Genomic DNA, 24193 nt, shown 5'->3' with positions numbered 1-24193 from the left:
GCATGATTTTGGATTGATCCTCCCCTTCTACTAACTGGTAGCTAGTAAGTGTTTTCAATGCTGGTTTAACATAATTGTTCTTCGTAGATTCTACATATCTTGTATTTTTAGAGTTGTGTTTGGATCAGACTTGTATGCATTGGTTTAGACAAGATTTTCAATTACTGAGGATCCGGTCAGTGGAGCAACAGCAGGGTCTTTCAGGGCTGAATAGCTGGGGATTTATACCTTGGCCAAAGTGTTGATTTGTGTTGAAAACAATATGTCTACATTGAGTATAGCTCCCAAGTTTTTATTCTTTGTGGGTGGTGGGTTCTGCGGCCATTTGCAGGGGACAGATGTCTGGTCTCTCCTGCCAGACAAAAGGATTTCAGTCTTTTCTACATTCAGATCATTGATTGCGGTCTTTAGTGGATCCATATCCTGGAGGGTTGGGGACCTCCTCTGGCTGAGACGGTGCCCTTTGAAGCTCTGCTCAGGCAATCCCGACTCTCAGCCATGTTGGGAATCATACTTAATTTGTGACATTATTTTGTGACGTGCTGGTATTCTTGTGTGACCTTTGTGTAAATGGATTCAGCAAGCACCTGTTTTATAACGTTTCTGAGAGGCTGCAAGAAATATGTCCTATTTGCTACTTGTTGTGTTTTGTTGCCTTTGCACACAGGTACTCTTTCTGGTGCCATGGTAAAGAAAACCAAAGACTGCACAAATCATTCAGCATTAGTCATTAAAAGTCCATTTCCCTCTATGAGATCACATAAGCTTAATATAGATAATACGGATAATGTAGTCCACCCCCAAACAGGTTGAAGATTCTAGTTATGGCTCTGAGTGACAACCAGATAACCTCTCTGTATTGCCTATTTACAGATGGGGGGCATAAGAAACTTGTTAAAAAAAAAAAAAAAACGAAGACCACGCTGTACATAAGAGGTCTCTCATTCATCAAAAAGAAGAAAGGGTAGAATCATGGTCAATCTCCATAATCCCATTTTTTTTAAACAAGCGATTCGCCATACATTTTTTGTGCGAAACCACATTCTTTACACTCGTCAGAACTACCGGTAAAGGGATGTAAGGGGGAATCTCTTACTGTATCTCCATTGAGGCTGAATCATCAACAAAGTAATTGTACATCATCCCATACTGGCCTGAAGCGTTCAACTTCCACACATTTTGTGCAGGACAACACACTGTATGCATTCGTTACAACTACTGGCGACCCGGGTATCTTCCCTGTAGCACCCAGGACCCTCAAAGACTGCCGTTCTCAATTACTCTCTGACCCAATTCAGTGCAGGCATGGCAATAATGGGAGGTTGAAAAAAAACAGGGGGTTGGCCCAGTTCATTCCTACAGACCTAATGTCCATGGAAGGGGAATCAAGTTTTTATGCTCCCCCATGGGACTTTATCATTGTGCTCATGAAAGTCTGTCCAGAGTCTGTAGATCCACCATTTCTCAAAAATTAGCAAGGACTTTGTCATATCAGGGCGTGTCTGCTCCAGTTTCTTCAGCACACACCATTCTATCTGATCCTCGCCATGTCCTTTGTCACTGTAGTGTCTGGTCAGTTTAGTTGCATCTCTTTTGCACCTAATGGTGTTGCGATATTCCACAATCTGTATCCTCATACTTCTGGATGTCATGCCTAACAAGTTGTGTGAGCATCTGATCATACAGACAACATTTTTTGAGTTAGTTAGTTAGATTCTTCATCTTCCATAGTGCTGTGAGGCCCACATCCACCTGTTTCATCCTTCGTTGATAGGACAGACACTACAGCTGTCGCAGGGCAAGTGGCCTGAATGGGGAGGTAAATTCCAGAGGGTCGTCTGGTCACTCCTTGTTTTCTTTTTCTTACGTATGTATGTACCAGAATGTCTTTGATATTCTTGGCTCTCTTATAGGAATACATAAATCTCTGTAGATCCAGGCAACCTGGCTGTAAGATCCTCCAGTGTTTGTTAACAATCTTTTGCAACCTGTTTGATAAGGGACTGAAAGTGGTTACACAAATTAATCTTTTAGTGTCCTCTTTATCAAAAGACATTAACTCACACCCCCACCATGCACACTTTTCTGCTAAATAATTTTACTGCAAATGTTACATTAATATTATCAATAATGTTATCAAGGATGTCGTGAGTGATGTATTATGTGGAGTAATTAGCAGTACATGGTGAGGGTGCGAGTTATAGTTACCTTAGGTCAAGAGTTATAGTTACTTGAGATAACTCTCACTCTAACTGATGAAGTTTTGTGGTTTGGTACGTTTAAAATGTGAGCTTAACTATAACATCCCTGTAACCTTTTCTTTTTTTTTAAGTGAACTTCTTTATTTTTTTAAATTTCTATTTCCTAACTATAATGTTCCTGTAACCTTTATTTTTTTCATTAAATTTCTCCTTTTTGTTTTTAACTTAAAAGTAATTTTCCCTACTGTATGTTAATCCAACCACCTGTTGGCCGCAGAGACTGGCCTGCAGCCAGTCCCTGTGGCCAACCCTTACAACAACCCAACCCTGCACTGCTCACACCTTTGTCTTGGCCGCAGGACCAATCCCAATAACCAGCCAGCTGTGCACAGCAGGAGTCGGCCGCAGGGTCTGTTCTGCGACCAGACCCTGCGGCCAACCCCTATAACAACCCAACCCAGCACGGCCCCCCTTCCCTTCCCAGGCCAGTCTTTGCCCTGTGGACCCCATCCCTCAGAGCCTGGCCTAAACATTTAATTTTATTTTGGGGCTGCCTGGCTCCATTCCCCAGAGCCTGGCCTAAACACTTAATTTTTTTTTTTTGGGGGGGGGGCTGCCTGGCTCCCCTCCCCAGCACTGATCTGTGCCCCGAGGACCCCATCCCCTGGGGCCTGGCCATGTGACCTAGGTGCCCCCCCGAGGCACCCAGTGAAAATGTTGGGGACCATGTGGGTGGTCTGAAGGCTCTGCGGTCCCAGCTGACTCCCCACTTTCTGTGGGAGACAGCATTCTTGTCACAGAGAGGGAACTGTCAGTGCCCACCAAGTCACAGCAAACGGCTATATCCTGGGGATGGGCACCCCAGGACATAGCAGGAGCCGGCCGTGGGGGCTGGCAGTCCCCAGGGCCTTTATTGGCTCCTCAAGGGAAGCTGCGCAGGCCCCTCCAACTAAAAGAGCCCTAGGGAGGTGGCAGTCCCTGGGGCCTGGGAGGGGCTGGGGGGGGGGGGGCTAGGGGTCTGAGATGGACCCATTACTTCTTCTAAAATTAGACCCTGGGAGCTGGTGGTCCCCGGGGCTGCAGGGGGGGGGGCCTTACTTTTCAATAGTACCTCAGGAGGTGGCGGTCCTTGGGGGTTGGGGGGGCCGCGAGGATCCCGCATTAGTGCCCCGGGGAGGTCGTGGTCCCCCAGGGCTGCGGGGAGGCCAGGCACCCCCTCTTCCTCCCATTACTTTTGATTAGTGGCCTTGGGAGGTGGCGGTCCTCCACGGCTGCGAGGAGGTAGAGCCACAACCCCCCCCCCCCCGGTATTAAAATGGCAATGAACCCGGGGGCCTCAGCATTATCAAGCGCAGGAGCCTGTGCTTCGTTTTTTTTGTTGTTGTTTTAGTTTTCGGCAGATCTGCCGCAGCTTGTGCGTAAAATGTTCAACAAAAAAAAAAATTTTTTTTGCCCTAAGGTGGACCCCAGCACCAGAGCTAAGAGGTCAGGGTGTCCCTAACCTAGCCCCTTTCCTTTTTTTTTTTTTAAACTTTTTTTTACTTTTTTTTTTGTGGGACTCTGCTGAAGTAGAGTCCCAATATGGCTGTCAACACCTCCTTGTTGTTAGAAACAAAACGGATCTCAGCACGAGATCAGGAGGGTTTGCGAAGCCTTTGCTTCCCTCCCTATATATTCTCATTTGTATTTTCATTAATATCTCAAAAACTACTAAATGGATTTACACCAAATAACAAAAAGGGCTCTTTCTGGACCAAGAACTGCCTTTCTGCCAAATTTGGTATAATTCCGTCAAGTGGTTCAGGCACTATCGCTGATCAAAATCCCTATGGAAAAATGAATGGGGGAAAAGGCGTTCGGTGGACCCCCCCTCTTTCTGCCAGCCCCTGTTTGACAGATCACCCCTAAACTTTCCAGACAGACGCTGAAGTGAGCGTCGTATTTTTTGGGAAAATTTTATGAAGATTCATCAAACGGCACCAAAGTTTGTTTTTTTTGTTTGTTTGTTATAAAGACATTTTTATTGTTTTTGGAAAAGTGAGATATAGCATACACAAAACGGCGCCAAAGTTACTAGCAAAACAAAAAAGTTTTTTCTATAGAAACTAGTCCCTAACTATAAGTACCTAGTGAGGACCACCACTGTTCTAGATAGGACCTTGTTTTTGTAGGAAAAGTGTTTTTTGACTTGGCTATATTTTTTGCCGCTGTTTGACAAATCTTAGTGAAATTTTCCAACAAAAACTGTCTTGCTTGGTCTTGTTGTGCATGGAAAGTTTTGTGGTGATCTGTCAACTGGGTCAAAGAAAAGGAGGGCGGGTGTTAAAAAAAAAAAAAAAAGAAAAGGGGGGGTTTTCCCATGTTAATTCCCAGAGAGATTTTAGACACGACTGCAGCCCAAACCGCTGAACGGAATTACACCAACTTTGGCAGGAAGGTAACTCTTGGTCCAGACAGCACATTTGCATATCAGTTCAGTAGTGTTTGAGATATTAAAGGAAAAATAAATTTGTGTATTGGGCCAGAGCCTAAGCACATATCTCATGGGGAGATCAGATTGGCTGTCACCACTTAAGCCAGAAAGTGATGTCAGCCATGTTGGGACCAATATACATGAGAGGACCCCATTGAAATGCATTGTAATGAATGGCAGGTTTTGAGAGTTACAAAAGGGAGAACCTATGAAGGGTGATAACAGATTTTAGTTACAGTGTAAATCATTTATCAATAAGGTGATTGTACCCCGTGTAAAAGCCTTCTGCTGAGATTTCATTAAGAGAGAAAACTGCACTCTAAAGATTTTTCCAGGGAGGTTATGGCAGGTGCTCCAGAAGCGAAAATAAGAGCATATTTTCTGTAAATTCACATTATCTCCTTAGCCATACGAGATTGAAGTTTGACATTTTCAGTAAAACATGTACGTCCAACAGGAGCAGCCTGTCAGTTGATTCCCCTTTGCAGTGTTGCCAGACTTTAAGACCTGTCCCAAGCCCAATGCTGTTGAAGTTAAAGCTGCAATTCAGCCCAATGCAGACCAGTTTCAGCCCAGAAATCCGCCCAAAGTTGCAACCCTCAATATGTGCAAAAAAGCCTTCAGGAAACCTTTTAAGCATAATTCTAATTTCTATTAATTGTACGTATAGTGGGAGAAGGTATAATGAACACCTATGCACTTTTGCAATCATGTCCAAATTCTGTAAGTAACTGCTGATTCTGAAGACCGGTCCCCACTAGTACCCATCTGTTACTTTGGGTGCCACAAATCCAAACCTCAACCTGGCATTGATGAACAAACTTTACAGTGGCAGACTACAACCCATTTTAATGAATTCCAAGTGTGGAAACACTGAAACTGTTTGTCATGTAGCTCCTCAAACAGGACACTTAATGCATTTCGTGGATCTTGCAGGATTAACATCACACAATGACACACATATAAAGAATACACCCTGGTGTTAAAACAATTCCAGCACAACTTGTTTGGCAAGCTGGGACTAGAGGCCCTCTCCCTCCCATTAAAATCTACAGCGACCAAAAAGGATATAGTCGCTCACTCTGAATGGTACCCTTCCATCCACCCCTTCACCATAACCACCTACTGTGACACTAAAACTTATACAAGACCTACGTCATTGCCTCCGTGTTTGAGCAAAGGCTAAACTAAAGCGCTCAGTTTTGGCAAGAAGACGATGGTTTTGTGTGAGGACCAAATGAAAAATATTGGGGTGGAAAAGACTTCTTTATAGAACCTTAGGTGATACCCTCCCTCAACATCTCAAAACTAACGCTCCCTCAAGTCTGATGACACTCATCACTCCACTTGTCCAATTCAGTTCCTCCCTCAACATCTCAGCACTAACGTTCCCTCAAGACCGATGACACTGGCATCACTCCACTTGTCCAATTCAATTCCATTCTCTTTAATCATTAGCACGGTCACTCTCTCTCTCATATTACCATTGACCAATGCAATCTCATTAGGCTGTGCAGCTCCTTTAAACCTATCACCTACCCACGACCTTAGGTGGAGCAGGTTATAAAACTGACTTTGTAATGGGTCATTTAGGGGGCCTGCATTCATATACTTAAAATTCAAGACAAAAGCATTGATCTGTTTCTCAGCAATGACTGTAAAAAAAACCCTATTCTAATCCATGCCAACAACACAGTTCCTGTTTACTTGTCACCTTCATTTGCATTTCACCCTTCTTTACCTGAGAGTATTTTCTCTTTCCAGCTGTGTTTCTGTAGTTTTGTTTTCATGCAATGTATGACTCCTGTATATTGTGAAATGAGTCCCCTCCAGGTCTTTGGGTGAGTTCAGCGCTCGGTGGACGTTTATGGCAGGGTATGATTAAAAAGTCCTGATGCTGAAAGCAGTCCGAGTTTCTCACAGTGCTAGCCAGTGGGTCATTAAGGAGTTTAGAGTACGTCCACATCCAATCCTTGCCTTCTCTACAGAACACACATAATGATGGTCACGTGTAAATCGAACCCATGCAGCTGGCATCTGGGTTGAAGCCAGTTTTGTATGCCCATACGGGCAAGTGGAGGCCCGGGCTATAAGGCCCTTTTTCTCCCTCACAGCTTCCTGAAATTCTCCACCTGCATATCTCAGGTGTCACTGCTTTCCTCTTCAGCATCCGGCTTTCACTCCCTCCTTGTTTACGTATTTCCTTTAATCAGCTCAGAATCTGATGTACACCCAGCCACCCATTTATTAACTTGGAACTGGGCCAGGGATAGTGGAATATGCTGAATTTGTCCCGGTGTAGTTTGCTAACACAAGAGCTCATTGAGCAGCACCCTCAACGTATCTGCTTTCCTCTCAGAGAGGGAGCCTGTACACTATTGGTTTCTTATTTTCACTTCCACCTTGGACCAACACAAAGGTCTCACTAAGACTGATACAAGCCCTCCTTTTGTTGGTGTCTCATCACCACTGGGAGCTATCTGGACTACAAAAGCTAGATGCCAGTACAATGGAGGGGGGAAAAGCACACATTTTGTTCACTTCTCAAACACTTAGAGAAACTACGATTTGGAAGCAGGATTTTGGCTTTGTTCAACCTCTGCATGTGACTTATGCAGACACTATAAGAATCACAGATGTCACTCTGTATCAATAACTACTTTAGTAATAATTTAAACTGTACTTTCAATATTGAATTTCTTTTGTAGTGCTACTCATCCCGGAGCAGGGGGAATGGTGTCAGGGAAACGTTTCACACACATATTATACAATGACTTGTATAAGAGTATAAATCAATGTACTAGAAATGTAACATAAGAGAATAAGGGTTACAATATGTCACATATCATTCATCCTGATAGCTGTTGTATGTTAATAGTGCTTGCTCTGGAGAAACAGAGTACAGCTTTAACACATAATATGATAGTTGGTGTTGTGTATACCAAAAATACGCTATTGCTATCCAAATGAAGCCTTTGTAGCAATCCTAGAATAACAAAAGATTGTTAAACAATAAGGTTCTAAACCTATGCCTTGCAGCATGCATGCAGATCCAGCAATCCAGTTCTTATCTCATTTCGCTATATCTACAGGATTGCAATTTTAAAACTTGAAGTAACAAGAGGTGTGCTCTGCAGCAGGCACATTAACCCTCTGTGCTACTTTATAGTAAGTTAAAATTGTTATTAGACAAAACACAAATCATTGCACAAGGTGGAATAACCAACAGATGTATCTTACCGTTATTAGTATTCTTCTTTCATCGCATACTGGGCCTCAAGCATGGCATGGGACATAAAAGAGGAGAAGGAGAGGAGACTTTCTATTTCAGGCCTGGTCACTGGGAAGCTTGACTCTCTTCTTGAGCACAGGCCATTCAGTTACTGGAGGACTGGACACACATTGAACAGGATTCCTTTTAAACACTAAATGAGAATGAGGGCCCTGCCACGAAACACCACTGGGGGTTCTGCTGATAATGACACAAGTACTTAAATTAAGGTGCACAATGTCTCCTCGCACTGGGTTCTATCTTGCTTGTATTCTATTAATGTAACTACTTGTGGTATTAATGCCTGTGCACCCATGACAGACTGTAGCTGCCTCATAGGTTGGGGTGTGGGAGGGGGTTGACTTGGAAGAGGGGAGGCCAAGCAGAGGAGGGCTTGAGCCTACAGGCAGACAGAGTGAGCAGAGCAGCCAACTGAACTCAGAGGGCGGTGTGCACATTATGAGCACTGTGCACCCAGAGACATTAATGAGGAGCTGAAAAAAGACACACACAGGGCATAACCTAGTCCAAAAATCTGTCACCTGCCAGGTGTGTATTTTCCCCCTGCACAAATGGGAAAAATGTGGCCCATTTGTGTGGGAAATAGCCCAATCGGACAACACTGCCCTTGTGTTCTACCGCAGCCTCCCAAAGAGGGAACTAGAGCGCTAACAGTTTTACTTACAACAAAAGTGTGGAAAACTTGAAGCCATCTTGATTGAATCAAACTAGTAAAACTTAAAATATTTAATTTAGAAAGCAACAAAATGAGGGGTTTCATTTTGTCATAGAAAGTATGGTCAGTGCTGTAGAAAGAAAAATTAGAACACGTTTTAAGTGAGTTCTCAAATACCTTCCTCTTCTATTTCATTAAAACATTCTGACATGTCAACTAAAACATGCACTTTCAACACCGGCTGCAGACTGCCAGTTAACTCCCTGGTGATCAGCAGTTTACTGTAGTATCGTAATGAGCAACTAGAGTGCTAGTACTCTGAATTTATGCCAAAAGTGTGGCACATCTGACCGCAATCTTGATTGAATCGAAGTGGAAAACTAGAAGCATTTTCTACTGAGGATACTGCAGTAAATGACGAGGTTAGGGAGCTTCATAACAAATAAGTCTCCCAAGAATGCCACCAGAGAAAAAGACCCTAAATGTAGCACAAGTATATAACCCGATGACTGAAGTGTGCAAAACACTTTTTTTAAATGTTTCTATTTTTTATTTTTGCAGGTTTATATAGGGCAGAATTGACCCGGAGGTATTGGCGTGCTTTACATAAGCATCAGTTACATTACACAAGGACACATTCCTTTTGGGCTTTAGGTATGGGGAGATTAAGTGATTTGCCCAAAATCACAGGATGTCGAGCTGAAGCCGAAACTCAAACCTGGTTCCCCAGTTGCAAAGTCTGCAGCTCTGGTTGCAGCGCGACATTCTGTCATATACTCAAAAACATATAATCAAGTGATCAACTGGATAAAAAAATATCAAGATAGCAAATAATTTCAAAGTCATTTGTCGCAATTTGAGAACTCAGAAAATATTTCCTCATTTAGTTTTTAAGAACACTAGCCATAATTTCTAAGGGAATACTAACTGCTCATTTCTATCATTTCTAAAGGAAATGCTTTAGATACACAGTAGTTTTGATTACATCATGATAATGTCAGGCGTGCCACACTTTTGTATTAAATATAGAATGTTAGCAATTTAGTTGTTCATTAGAATACTGTGGAAGAGGCAGATGTCAGGGGCACTGACTTGGATAATTGAGGGCAGGGAGGAGTGTGAAGAGGCAAGAGCCAAGTTCAAAATGTTGGCAGGTATGGTATATTGGATCATTGAGGGCAGGAGGAATGGGATCGGGACATTGACTGATAACAGAGTGCAGGAGGGAGATTGACAGGGGCACCAAACTGACCTCACAGGGCAGGCATCAGGGGTTGTAGCAGCACAATACACCTCTTAGGGCAAGCAGGGCGGCTGTGCAGCACAACAGAGCATAGAAAACAATAGGGGAGGTGTCATGGACATGCAAATGGAAAAAAGAGAGCAGAGGGGAAAGAGGCAAGGGCAGTAAACTCACCATACCTGACAGATAGGAGGGACAGTTGCAACATAACGGACCATGAAGGGCAGGAGTGAGGGTGCAAGGGCACAACAGACCAGACAAAACAGGAGGGAGGGGATAGGGGCAGGGAAAACGGAGGGCAGAGGGCAAGGGGCACGGGCTGGAGCAACAAGCTCACCATGGAGGGAGGGGTGGACACTTGAAGCACAACACACCATAGAGGGCAACAGTGAGACTATAAAGGCATACACACAGACAATGAAGGAAAAATTAGAGAGGCTGTGGCAGAACAAAGGCCATGCATGGCAAGCCGGAGGGTTAGTGGCAGCGCAATTACCATGGTGAGAAAGAGGGAGGGGGCAGGGGCATGCACAAAGGACCATGGAGGTCAGAAGAGATAGGTAGGGGCTGGACACAGATAAGAGAGGGCAGGGGAAGAGACTTCACAACAGACCACGCAGGGTAGGCAGGAGGAGCAGTTGCAGCACAACAGAATATCGAGGACAAAAGGGAGTGCCAGGAAAGTGGACCATGGAGGACAGGAGGGAGGGAATAGGGGATGGAATTCAGACTAGCATGGTGGAGGTGGCAGGGACAGGTGGTAGTCATGTGACCATGCTAGGCAGGTGGGAGGGGCAGTGGCAGCTCAACAGAACACTCATTAGATAGAAGGGGCAGTGGCAGGCCCATGAAACATGGTGGGCAAAAAGGAAGAAGGGGCAAGCATGCAGACGTCCGAGGGCAGGGGCAAAGAGGGTAGGTGCAGCAAGCTAAGCAAGAGGGCAGTGATGGGGCATAGAATTGGGCAATGGAGGGCAGGAGGACTGGGAAGGGACATCTAGCTAAATGGAGGGCAGTGGCAGCACATCGGACCATGCAGGACAGGAGGGAGGGGGCTGGTGCATGAACTCGAACAACAGAGGGTAGAGAGGAGGTGGCTGGGGCAGCAAGCTAACTGTTCAGGGCAGGCAGGAAAGGCAGTAGAAGAACAATGACCACAAAGGGCTGTAATGAGGGAGCAGGGGCATGGACTTGAACATTGGATGGAAAGGAGGAGGGGTCAGCAGGAGCAGGACGCTTGGGTTGGGGCAGCACAATGCCAGGCCCTGCATCAACCCACTCCCACCACCCCTGCCGTGCTTTGTGATGGGCATTTTACTTAACATTAACAAAAATCCTAGAAATTCACTGAAAAAACAAAGGTTACAGGGACGTTTTAGTTTGGAAATAGAATTTAAAACATTAGAAATTCGCTAAATAAAAACAAAGGTTACAGGAACGGTATAGTTAAGAAATATATATTTTTTTAAACTTAGAAATTCACAAAAAAAAGTAAAGTTACAGGGATGTTATACTTAGGTTCAGATTTTACATGCACAAAACCATATAAATTAGCTGATAGTTATTTTGTGTTGCTATAACCTATGCCCTAAGGTATGTATAACTCGGCCCACACCATGCACTGCTAATTAGCCCAGATTTTAAATTACATCTCTGAAACATTTGCAGTAAAATTATTGATGAGAAAACTGTGCATGGCAAAGGCTCGAGTTACAGTTACTTTAAATACATCTAACAGCTGAATTTTATATGGTTTTGTGCATGTAAAATCTGAACCCAACTATAACGTCCTTGTAGCCTTTGTTTTTTTTGTGTGAAATTATGTATATTTTACCCTGTTGCCACTAGGTAGTTCTATTTGGGTCTATATTTCCATAGGATCTGGGTTTTTGTTTGCTTATACTTTGACTAATGTTCGTCAAACATTCCAAAAGTGCTTTTTTTTGCCTAGTTTAGGAACGTTTTGGGGGTTATCTGTCAGATGGGGGCTAAGAAAAAGAGGGTGAGGGGGGCCAAAACTCAAAATCCCCATGCAGTTTCCATAGGGACTTTTCAAAAGGGCTACTGCCAAAACAGCTGAATGGAATTACACCAAATTTGGCTGAAAAGCTACATCTTGTTCCAGAAAGGGTGTGTTTTGTCGTTTGGTGTAAATCCGTTTAGTAGGTTAGGAGGAATAAAGGTACAAAATATTTTTATATCTTGAGATTGGATTTGAGGAACTTAACAACAGAGAGCGTTCTGATTTGTCTAGGTGGCCTTTTCATGTTAGGCCATCTTGAACCCGCTGGATTGTGGGGTAAAAATGGTAGCCGTTTTTTTGTTTTCATTTTCAATAAAAATGGCCCCAGGGTAGGCCACGGTGGGGGAGGGTCATACATTTCTAACATTTGCGGAAGGAGGAGTGCATGTGTTACCCCTCCCCTCCCCATGTGTTTGAGTGTGATTGTGTGTAAGAAAGAAAATACTAACTTTAGTGGTTCATCCCGACAAGTATTGTAATTATTACTTGAGGTGGGTAGTTACTCTCTCAACTAATTCTCCAATTTCTTACACCTAGTAAGGTATCAGCTTCACCACCAAGCCAATTATTGGATGTTGAAGATTTGGATGATGGCTCCTTTGCCTTGACTGTCGGTAAATCTTTAAAAACATAGGGACCCCTGCAGAAATATAATTTCTGCAGTAGGGGAAAATGTTACAATGTAAGGAACCCCCCTCCCCCGACAACTTTCCAATCTTAATGCATGCTTCTATTATTGCATCAGACTGTATTGTCAGAAGAATAATATTTAGTTCACTTCAATCTTTTTATTATTATCATTAATCAATAAAAAAAATTGAACATGATATCTATTAAATGTATTCATTGCATATCTTGAAGAACATATTTGCACATCTAGAAAATCACCAGAATAAACAAAAAAGCCAATACTCCACATCTGCTTCATACCGTCACTCAAACCCCAATCACATCACTATCATCAGCATAAAAAAATACATATATGAGTGTCTTATATTTCTCTGTCTGGATAATTTGATTAGTTTGGAGCTTATGGTTCACCTCTTTTCATAATTCATTCCGTAACTTCTATTTCCAAAAAATCAGTTTAACTCTGAGAAGACAACAAACCACAAGGGCATTTGAGTGATGCCGATACAAGTGATTGTAGAAGGAGTGTATACATGAAGCAATGCATTGTATAAAATGTATGGAGTTAAACTGATTTTTTTTTAAATAGAAGTTGATGTTCATGAACCTGATTTTCTTTGACCAGATTTTTCCATAATTTGCATGGCTCTATTGACAAGCAGCTACCTCCAATGCTGTATTTATGTGATATAGAAATTACAGCACTGAGGCCCTTCTTGGTTGAAGCTTCTACTTTGATTGCATAATGTGAGCTTTGTATGTAAGATGCTTGGCCCATATGCAGTACACAGGTCTTTAAAAGATAACTGGTAGTCATATTGGTGCTTTAAAGACAGGGGAGTATTGTACCATCTGTTTAGGTTAAGGACTTATCTAGTTGCTGTGTTCTATAGTGTGTATTTTGGCAAATGATTTTTCATTTTGAGTCGGACTAGTGTAAGGTTCATTTGCATAGGGGGCCCTTGTTGCACAAGTGAGTTTTTATCATGTGATTCTCCCTATGTACACCAAAGAATGCAGTCTGACTCCAAGGGCATGCATGCATGCACTCTGAACTACCAAGAAAGGCTCTTTAATCCCTTCTTCTCACATTCTCCGGCTGGAGCTTTGGCAGTAATTTTATTGTGTATTTATCCCCTTCCCCCAAGCAGGCTGGTGATTTTTCTAGCCCTGAGATGCCACCTCCACATCAGGTATTTAAACCTTCTCTAGGCAGTGGTCTAGAAGCAGTGTTGTCAGGGGACACTTCATTGTTGATCCCAGGTACTGTTATTTCGTAGAGAAAGTGCCCCCTTTTTTCCTAAGATTGTGATGCTGAGAGCCAAAAGTTAGTGGGCATTGTCATTGAAAGCTGTTTCCTCCTTTGGTAAGAGGTTCCCTCTGCTTTGCTGCCTCCTTTTCATTCATACTTTAATAAGAAAGGTGTGGAAGCCAAGGGATCTTTAAAAGTAGTTCTAAAGGACCATAAAGTCTGGGGTTTTACTTTTGCACTTTCGTTGTGTAGTAGGCAGTTTGAGGCTTAGTACATTTTAAATGGTTATGATTTTAATGACTTAGGTGATCTGGTCACGTAGGCTCTCATTATTCTAATGAGACTACTGGATTTGAGCAGCAGAATCACTTGCACTGTGGGGGACTGAGTCTTACCCACTACAAGTGACACCTGTCGGCCTAATCAGGGTTTTGCTCCGGCTAACTAGCAGTGCCTCATCTCTACCCAAGAGCAGGGAGGATTGGGCAGCCGAGTGCATGACAATTGATTCCTCTGGGAAATCATGGTCACTCAGATCGCATCCATTTCTCAGTTACATTAGTCTCACGTATACAAGGACAATCGGAGGCAGAATATATTTCAATAATGTTTTATTGATGCAACTACATCTTAGATAATAAAGCATGTACTGCAATAACTAGGACGATGAAGCATGACAGGATTAAAATTGACAGTAAAGCATAAAAATAATGCTACCAAATTGTCAGTAAAGTCATTAAACTAATTCCTACCGAGGCTATATTAGAGCACAGACTATTAAGTCCTAGTTCTGCCCTTCAGGTTTACCTGGGAAGACATCATCCATCATCCCTCATACCTGAGCAAGAGCCTGTAGTCTACATAAGCAGTTGTAGTGAAGCGATAAGCCATATCGTGGTCATCTGGCTGGAATCTCCCTCTACCGTATATGGGACAGAGTAGTGTTTTTATAATAAAACAGCTGATGTTCTGAGAAAAGAGCCCTATGTAAGAGTATGTATATTTCTATGAACAGTAGGGACAAAGCGTTACCACGTTTACTGGCAACCTATCTTACTGCAGCCTTGAGAGAAGCACAGAGTGAAAGAAATGTCTTGTTTAAGAACGCAGTGCTGACATAGGCGAAGAACAGCTAGATAGAGAAAAATAAAACAAGACCGCAAATGTGGCTATTGTTAAAATATTAAACGGAACTGAATAAAATATATGTAGGTTAAAGTGCACAGCGGCAGGCCTAGTTTTCTAAAATAATATATACTGTATATGGAGCTATAACTAAAATGGCTACACAACAATCTGAAGTGGTATATACTTGGGACGTTAATTTGAATAATTGCTGCAGGACAAACGGGCAATTGAATGTGTTCAATGGACCTTCAGGATTTATTCGTCACATATCTTGGGCACAACATGAGTGTACAAAAGTGTAAACATTTTTGGAGTCCAAATCCATCCAGTTTCTTCTCAACTGATTAAGAAAAGCTCAGCAGAATACCTTTCTCATATTTGGTTCTCTTCCTCCTTTATTTTATTTTCATGTAATGCAGAACAGCAGTAGCTACTACTTGCCCATTAACCAGAGACTCCTAACACAGTACTTTACTACTTTATGTATGAGGTTCCATTGCATTTTGTTCTTGCTATGACAGCCTTATAAGTTTCTAACCAAAGGTTCATACATAATTGTGGTTAGTTCCTGCTTAACACTGCGTTTCTGGGCATTTTACTTGAGTGTATCTATGTATTTTGGATTATTGAGGAATAAATAGATATGTCCTTGTCTTCTGAAAGAAGGAAGCATGTTCCTACATTGCGCGATCAAACAAATTAAGCTTATTGAAATGTCCCACAAGCGCTTAGGACTTTTGCCACTGAGCAACTGGGTTAGTGCTGTAATTAAATTGAATAGTAATTTTGAAATATTCAACTCACTGATCAATGAAGAGGTGACTTGGAGTTTAACTTTGTGTTTACCTTTAGGTATTTGTCTGGTTAAAATAGTATACAAAGTGACAAAAGTGTTTCACCCAATATGCTCTTCCAAGCAGAGTGCTTTTATCAGTTTTGCAGTAATTATTCTTTACTCTTTCTACAGTCATTCATGGATTTTCATGTGATTGGCCATCCACGTGTCAGACTTGCTTCTGAATTATCTGCCTGCTTGCTATACACAGAAAAAAAACTCTTTTGTATTACCCTTCTGGATCGCTGAATATCCTTTCATCAAGGGGTTCTATGGCCTTTTATGCTAATACTCCTTGTATTATAGATTTTCACAGTATAGTGCCCGTTTTCAGCTTGTCAGATGGACTTGCATTTTAAGAGCTGATGCACTCCTTATGGGAACTGGCATGTTGGAGACAAGCGTTTCACAGCAGCCACTGCTTGCTGCCGTCAGTGGCGGTGCTTCTACTAGCCTAAGAAATCAAAATTTTCATTAAGTGTTTGCACCCTGAAAATATACGCAAGTTTTTCTGATATAATCTTCTGTGATAGTTTTTTAAAACTTATTTTTGCAGGAAATGTTCACCCTGGATATTTTAATTAGGAAAGTTGGTCCTAGTTTAGGATTTATTTATTTTTCTTTTATTGCAGACAAAGATGTCACCTATATGTGCCCATTCAATGGCCCCATTAAGGGAAGAATTTACATCACAAACTATAGACTGTACTTCCGAGGTGAGGAAACGGTGAGTATTATAGCTACATTATTTAATATTTTATAAATGTTTAATTATATGCTTCCTTTTCAGGGAATCTAGTGTCCATTCTCCTCACATTGACATTACTAAATATATGATGAAGATTTATGAAAGTACTAAAAGGTTTAAAGATTTTTTGCAAACAAAAATAATTTTAACAAATCATCATTGCATAAATCTATGTACATTGTTTTTCATGTATAGAAATAGGCAGATGTGGTGCTGTTCTGGCCCTCTTTTCATGACATCTGATGATTCCATCACAGGACGTCTGTCAAGTGTCTGCCCTTGGGGGTCCATCATAGGAGCCTAGATTTCAGATCAGTCCTAGATTTCATCACAGGCCCTTTGTTCTTTTAATCTGCAATTGGCACACAATTATCAGATTACAGTACGAAATCTATTTAACCAATTCAAAATGTATTGGACATTATTTTCATGTTGCTAAAAAGATTGTCCTTTAAAATGTGTATGATAAAGGTGCATGTATTTCTTCCCCTGTAAAATAGAAAATAATTTTTCTTCTGCTGAACGATGCTGGTCTGTTTTATATTTGCTTTAGCTAACAAGATGATACTTTTCAAGGACAAAGCCTGGAGTGTTTTGGCAGAAAAAAATGTTTTTATTATTTATTTTGTGAAACTTCTTTTCAGCACGATACATGCAGGAGAAAATGTGCAAATACGTTTTTGTGTAACCTTTTATTTCCTAAATCCACTGCTGACAGAATATGTTAGTCACAGTTTGTTCTGTATAACATGCATTGTTCAAAACAGTATAACTGTATTTCTCTCGTAGGGGATTTCCATGTATAGTCATAAGCACTGAATAGTTCCGCGCGCCTGCGGGGACCCCGGAGCACTGTTGTGTAGTATATTCTTAAGTGCAATCATCAGCTCCTTGACAAAAAGGTCTGTGAAAAACACTTAAGAATAACAATGTGCAGCCTATGTGAACAGCTACACAGGCCAAATTGTTAGAAGAAAAAAACAGTTGTAGTGTAAATTTCACGTTTAAACCTCTATTTATTCTATAAATACATAAATAAATACATTCTCATATTTTATTTACACCTCTCATGAGAATAAAACAATGTAGGGCAGTGTAGCCCATAGGCTGCCATTATACAGAATGAAAATAGAGCTGTGCCTTTAAGAAAGTAAAGTCTTCCTGTTTCCCATCATGCACAGCAAAAGGCAGTTGCCTCAGTTCTTTTTTCCGGCTCCTTTCTGACAGGACCCTGAAGCATTGAGCTCTACCTCACAAAATCCTTTTGTGACAGAAATTCATTTAAAATCTTTTGAATTTCATTTTCACTCGACGTTTTTAACATTGAGTGATCATTTTCTGCTTTTTTCTGTTAGATTCTGACAGAATTTTGAGGTTTTTCTACTTCAGAAATGCCTTCACTGTTTGACAAATGTCCTTCTTGTGGCAGAAAAAAGGCCAAAACAGATCCACATCGGGTCTGCATAATTTGCCTTCCATCCAGCCACAAACCGGAGTCGTGTGACATCTGCAAAACCTTCTCCAGAAGGACCCTTCGTGACAGGGAGAAGATCCGACTCCAGGCGAAAGAGGACAGGAGGAAAAGTGGTCATTCTACCACAGAGCGAGGAGAAGGTCAGTCTTCTACCAGGGCTCACACTAGTTCCTCTATAACTCCGACCAGACCGGCTCAAAAACGGCACAGGTCTCCGACGACGTCGAGGGCGTCGACGTCGAGGCAAGGAACGGCGCCAACATGCTCGCCGTCGAGGAGTGGTTCGCCGGCGAGAAAGAGACATCGCTCGCCGTCGACGACGATTTCGCCGTCGAGACGGCGTGGACTTTCGCCGTCGAGATCTGGGTCACCGTCGACACGGCGAGGACGTTCCACGTCGAGGAGATCTGAATCCGGTTCGCCGTCGAAACGGCGAGATCGATCAACTTCGAGGGGTGCTCGACGTCGTAGACGTTCACCGTCATCACGGCGACGTCGAGGGTCGTCGTCGAGAGATTCTCAACGGCGAGAAGAATCGACGGCGAAGGACACTCGCCGTCACCGTACTTCGACGTCGAGGAGTGTGTCGACGTCGAGACAATCAAAAAGACCTAGGAGGGTTTATACAACCTCAGAATCCTCGGCTTCAATCATCCTCCTTCCAGCGTCTCCACAACTCTCTCCTCGACAATCACCATTGCCACAGACGCCGGTAACACCTACGGCGCCTCTTCCGGCTCCGCCTGTAGAGTCTGTTTTGAGGACTCCAACGCGGTCTGTAAGACGTTCGGGACATTCCTCTAGACGCTCTTCTTCCTCTCGACACCGTCATGACCCACAGAGATCTCAGCATTCACATCACAGGCGTTCTTCTTCGTCTACACGGGACTACTCTCCAACCCTATCGGACTCACCGTCCCCGAGAGTGTCCCCCATAGATGATGTGAATACGTTCCAGGAGGTCTTAGTACGAGGGGCAACCAAGCTGAACATCCCGCTGGCGGTACCTGCCCCATCGACGTCAGTGATCTTCGAGACCTTGCATCACAGGACATCTTCCAGACCTTTGCTTCCACTGGTTCCAGGTCTCCTTGAACCAGCAATGGATATTTTCCTTGCACCGGCCGCAACAAAGTCTGCTCCTTCCAGACTTATTAAAAAATATCGTCCACCAGAACAAGATCCTCTATTCTTGAGGTCGGACCCATTTCCTGATTCGGTGGTCATAGTAGCGGCAAAGAAACTGCATTCAACCTCACCATCTTCTTCTTCACCTCCAGATAAAGAGAGCAGAAAGATAGATGCTGCAGGACGAAAAGTATGCTCTACTGCAGCCGTCACGATGAAGGCAGCCAGCGCTACTGCGTTATTAGGGCGGTACGATCGTGCCCTCTGGGACTCTTTAATACAGTTTGCGGAACATCTTCCTAAGGATAAAAGGGAAGATTTCCTGGAGGTCGTGGGTGAGGGATCCATGGTGTCTAACCAAATTATAAGTGCTGCAGCTGACTCTTCGGTGCTATCCGCACACAATTATGCACACGGGATAGCGCTCAGAAGGCATGCATGGTTGAGACTTACATCACTCAAACCTGAAGCGCAGCAGAGAATACAAAACCTGCCTTTCTCGGGCTCCACCTTGTTCGGTTCTCTTGCCGATGACGAGATGGCTAGAATGAAAGCTGAACTAGATACCTTGAAAGCGGTAGGGATGGAAAGACCGAAAGAACAAAGAAAGGTTTTCCGGCCATATCAACGACGACTTTTCACCCACCGGTATCAGTCGCCACACTGGATGTCTTCGCGCCCCCAGCAACAGCAACAACAGCAGTATCAAAGGGGTTTCTCTACTCAGCGAAGGTCGACAAGGGGTCGTTCAACACCTCAAACTCAGGCAACTCGACAGGCTCCCACGTCTAAGCCCTGAATCTTTGCTTCCCCCTCCTCCGTTATCCACTCCGGTAGGGGGAAGTATCTCAAATCATCTGGACGAGTGGCTACGCATCACAACAGACGCCTGGGTATTGAATATTGTGAGACATGGTTACGCTCTCAGATTCACCAGTCCTCCACCATCTGTTCCACCCAAAACAGCCAACCGCCATCTCGAAGCTCTACAGTTAGAGGTCAATATCCTATTGCAAAAAAGAGCCATAGAACCCGTTCCCATCAGCCAGCAAGGGAAGGGGATTTATTCGAGATATTTCCTTGTACCGAAAAAAGACAAACAAGAGTTTCGTCCCATCTTAGATCTGAGGACAGCAAACAAATGGATTCGCAAAGAAAAATTCAGGATGTTAGCCTTACACCAAATTTATCCACATCTACGTCAGGGCGACTGGCTATGTGCGATAGATCTTTGCGACGCTTACTTTCACATCCCAGTAACCAAGAAACATCGAAAATTCCTAAGGTTCACTGTCGGAAAACGCCATTACCAATTTGCAGTTCTACCTTTCGGCCTAAAATCAGCGCCAAGAACTTTTTCCAAATGCATGGCGGTAGTAGCCGCCCACTTGAGGAAACAGCGAATATTCGTCTACCCCTATCTAGACGATTGGCTCATAAAGGCCTCCAGTTGTCTCGAGACACAGCAACATTTCGAATGGACTCTACAACTGCTGCAAAAACTTGGTCTTCAAGTCAATCTCCTGAAATCTACAGCAACACCTGTTCAGAGGTTGCATTACTTAGGGGCCATTGTAGATACCAGGCTAGGAAAGGTGTTTCCTTCGGAGGAACGACTGTTATCGATTCTCCAGAAGTGCAAACAACTGCAGGAAAGACCTCAAGCCACTGCAAGAATAATAGCTTCTCTACTGGGCTCGATGGCGTCTTGTATCCATCTGGTTCCCAATGCTCGCCTCCATATGAGACCATTGCAGGAAAACCTGGAGGATCAGTGGTGTCAACTGAGGGACGATTGGGAGAACAAAGTCCTTCTTTCTCCTCACACCCTACAATCCCTCAAGTGGTGGTGTTTACCCAGCAATCTCTTGGTGGGGATTCCGTTCCAACAACGGCCCCCATCTCAAACCATCGTAACAGATGCGTCACTGATCGGATGGGGGGCGCACATGGAACATCTTCGAGTCCAAGGCGAGTGGTCACAGAGAGAGAGTCTCTATCACATCAACCTGCTGGAACTTCGCGCAGTCCACCTTGCGCTCAAAGCCTTCCTTCCCTCTCTGAGAACGGAAACTCTCCTTCTCCAGACAGACAACGTGGCCACTATGTACTACGTGAACAAACAAGGAGGCACCAGGTCCAGAATTTTATCCAGAGAGGCTCAGACAATCTGGCATTGGCTTCTAGCCAGGAACCTGTCACTAGTGGCAACTCACCTGCCCGGCATCCAGAATGTTCAAGCGGATGCCCTCAGTCGGGTAATGGACGAGAACCACGAATGGGTACTACACGACGACGTCGTTCATTCCATTTTCGCACTCTGGGGTACCCCCTCTACAGACCTATTCGCAACCCCAGAAAACAAAAAATGCCAAAACTTCGCCTCCAGATATTACCATCCAGGGACACTGGGGAATGCCCTGTGGATAAGCTGGTCAGGAGCATTTCTTTACGCCTTTCCACCGCTTCCCCTGATTCCGGCGGTCCTCCAGAAGCTGTCCAATGTTCAGACCAAAATGATCCTAATTGCTCCGGAGTGGCCACGCCAGTGGTGGTTCCCAGACCTTCTTCACCGGTCACTCAAACCACACATCAGGCTACCATATCGTCCGGACCTTCTCACGAAGTTCAGAGGGCAGATATCTCATCCCAACCCCTCATCGTTGAGTTTGGCAGCATGGCTCCTGAGCTAGTGCAATATGGACACTTGAACCTACCTCAGGATTGTATGGAAATTCTGAAGGAAGCAAAGCGCCCTTCCACACGATCAGCCTATGCAAGCAAGTGGAAGAGATTCTGCATTTGGTGTTTACACAACAACATTGACCCGGTTTCCTGTGGAGAACAATCTATCCTGCCATACTTGTTAAGTTTGGCAAAATCGGGCTTACAACTGTCGTCAATAAAAGTTCACTTGGCGGCTGTCACAGCATACAGAAAGAGTCCTTCACAAACTTCCTTTTTTCGGATTCCGATTATTAAGGATTTCCTAGAAGGTTTAAAGAAGGTTTTTCCCCCCATTAGAAAGCCTTCTCCTCCATGGGAACTGAACGTTGTCTTATCACGTCTGATGCTGCCGCCATTCGAGCCAATACATAAGGCATCGCTGCAACATCTCACATGGAAAGCTGCTTTTCTGGTGGCAATCACTTCAGCGCGTAGGGTCAGCGAAATCCAGGCCCTTTGCGCTCAGGAACCCTACACGGTTTTTCATTCTGCAAAAGTGGTAATGAGAACTCATCCAAAATTTTTACCTAAGGTAGTCTCCGACTTCCATGTGAACCAAACAATTTCATTACCGACTTTCTTTCAGAATCCAGCTACTCCTGCTGAGAGAACTCTGCACTCTCTGGATGTAAAGAGAGTATTGAAATTTTACTTGGACAGGACAAAAAGCTTACGAAAATCACAACAGCTTTTTATTAACTATGGCCCAATCAGAACAGGTTTGGGTACATCTAAACAATCTTTATCCAGGTGGATTGTTTCATGTATAATGTTATGTTATCAGTTAGCAAACAAATCCCTTGGTGGTAGGCCAAAAGCCCACTCTACCAGAGGGAAAGCAGCTACTGTAGCCTTGATGAGAAATGTCCCTTTGGCAGAAATATGCAAGGCTGCCACTTGGAGGTCGGTCCATACCTTTACTAAGCATTACTGCCTTGATACAGACGCTAGGGCAGATGCTCAGGTTGGGCAGGCTTTGCTCAAGAATTTGTTTGCATGATTCATGTTTTTCTCAGTATTCTTATATCTACTCCACCGCGGTTATGGGGATGGGCTTGCTACTCTATTCAGTGCTTATGACTATACATGGAAATCCCCTACGAGAGAAGAAATGGTTTCTTACCTGTAACTCCAGTTCTCTCGTAGGGGTATTTCCATGATAGTCATAAGCAACCCTCCCTCCTCCCCGGTGGAGTTGACATAGAACATGAATATTATGGAGGTTGGTACTCCAACAAATGTTTTGTTTTTTCTTCATGTCAGGTTAATAGCCTCCAAAAAAGAACTGAGGCAACTGCCTTTTGCTGTGCATGATGGGAAACAGGAAGACTTTACTTTCTTAAAGGCACAGCTCTATTTTCATTCTGTATAATGGCAGCCTATGGGCTACACTGCCCTACATTGTTTTATTCTCATGAGAGGTGTAAATAAAATATGAGAATGTATTTATTTATGTATTTATAGAATAAATAGAGGTTTAAACGTGAAATTTACACTACAACTGTTTTTTTCTTCTAACAATTTGGCCTGTGTAGCTGTTCACATAGGCTGCACATTGTTATTCTTAAGTGTTTTTCACAGACCTTTTTGTCAAGGAGCTGATGATTGCACTTAAGAATATACTACACAACAGTGCTCCGGGGTCCCCGCAGGCGCGCGGAACTATTCAGTGCTTATGACTATCATGGAAATACCCCTACGAGAGAACTGGAGTTACAGGTAAGAAACCATTTCTTCTTTTTGTTGTCCGTAATTTTTAATTTTCACTTCAGTTCATTCAGAATTCTTTTTACCAGGGTATTTTATTTAAGTGCATTCGCTTATATTTTTCTCTCTGCTCTTTCTAGATCACTTTGCATGTTTGCTCTTTTGGTCATAGCTCACTTCAAAATCAAAATAATTTTGCTTTGATCTCATTTGATTGCTTTCATTTGGAGCTTTCTTTGTTTGACAGACTCACTATAACCTACACATTTGCAGTTTTGGCTTTTTTATTTAGCTTATCATCAGACTTGCTCGATATGCACATATTTGTAACGGGCTTTCCAATTACATATTGCATTTCTTGTGCAGATTAGTTTGTTACTTTTGCTAAATTAGTTAACTGTTTATGCCTTTCTAATCTGGCTTGCTGAGACATTTTGTGCTGTGATCACACAATTGATTTCCTGTTTCGCACAATTTTTGCTGGTTATATCACTGCTGCACTGGCGATTAAATGTACTGAATAGATCGAATATTATAAAAAGACCAAGTGAGAGGTTTTGGTAAATTTTTTATGACGGAATTTCTGGCACCACTTTGCCTCCAACTTGTCCTCCAGATCAACCCTTTTTGGAAGATGGAAAGTGGAAAGTGTTGACAACAGCACAAAGCTTTATCCT

At 43.2% G+C, this 24193-nt stretch overlaps 1 protein-coding gene across 1 annotated transcript in view; it reads left to right on the top strand.

Moving 5' to 3' along the window:
• MTM1 (myotubularin 1) overlaps positions 1-24193 on the top strand; it is a 411360-nt gene that overhangs the window by 100094 nt on the left and 287073 nt on the right. The window contains exon 4 of the mRNA XM_069212406.1: positions 16365-16459. Within this exon, the coding sequence (XP_069068507.1) occupies positions 16365-16459 (95 nt within the window). The remainder of the gene's footprint in view (positions 1-16364; positions 16460-24193) is intronic.

The sequence above is a fragment of the Pleurodeles waltl genome, chromosome 2_1 (assembly GCF_031143425.1).
Source record: "Pleurodeles waltl isolate 20211129_DDA chromosome 2_1, aPleWal1.hap1.20221129, whole genome shotgun sequence".
Lineage (NCBI taxonomy): Eukaryota > Metazoa > Chordata > Amphibia > Caudata > Salamandridae > Pleurodeles > Pleurodeles waltl.
Note: the sequence above shows the minus strand (reverse complement) of the source record. Positions and strands in the feature narration are given on the sequence as shown.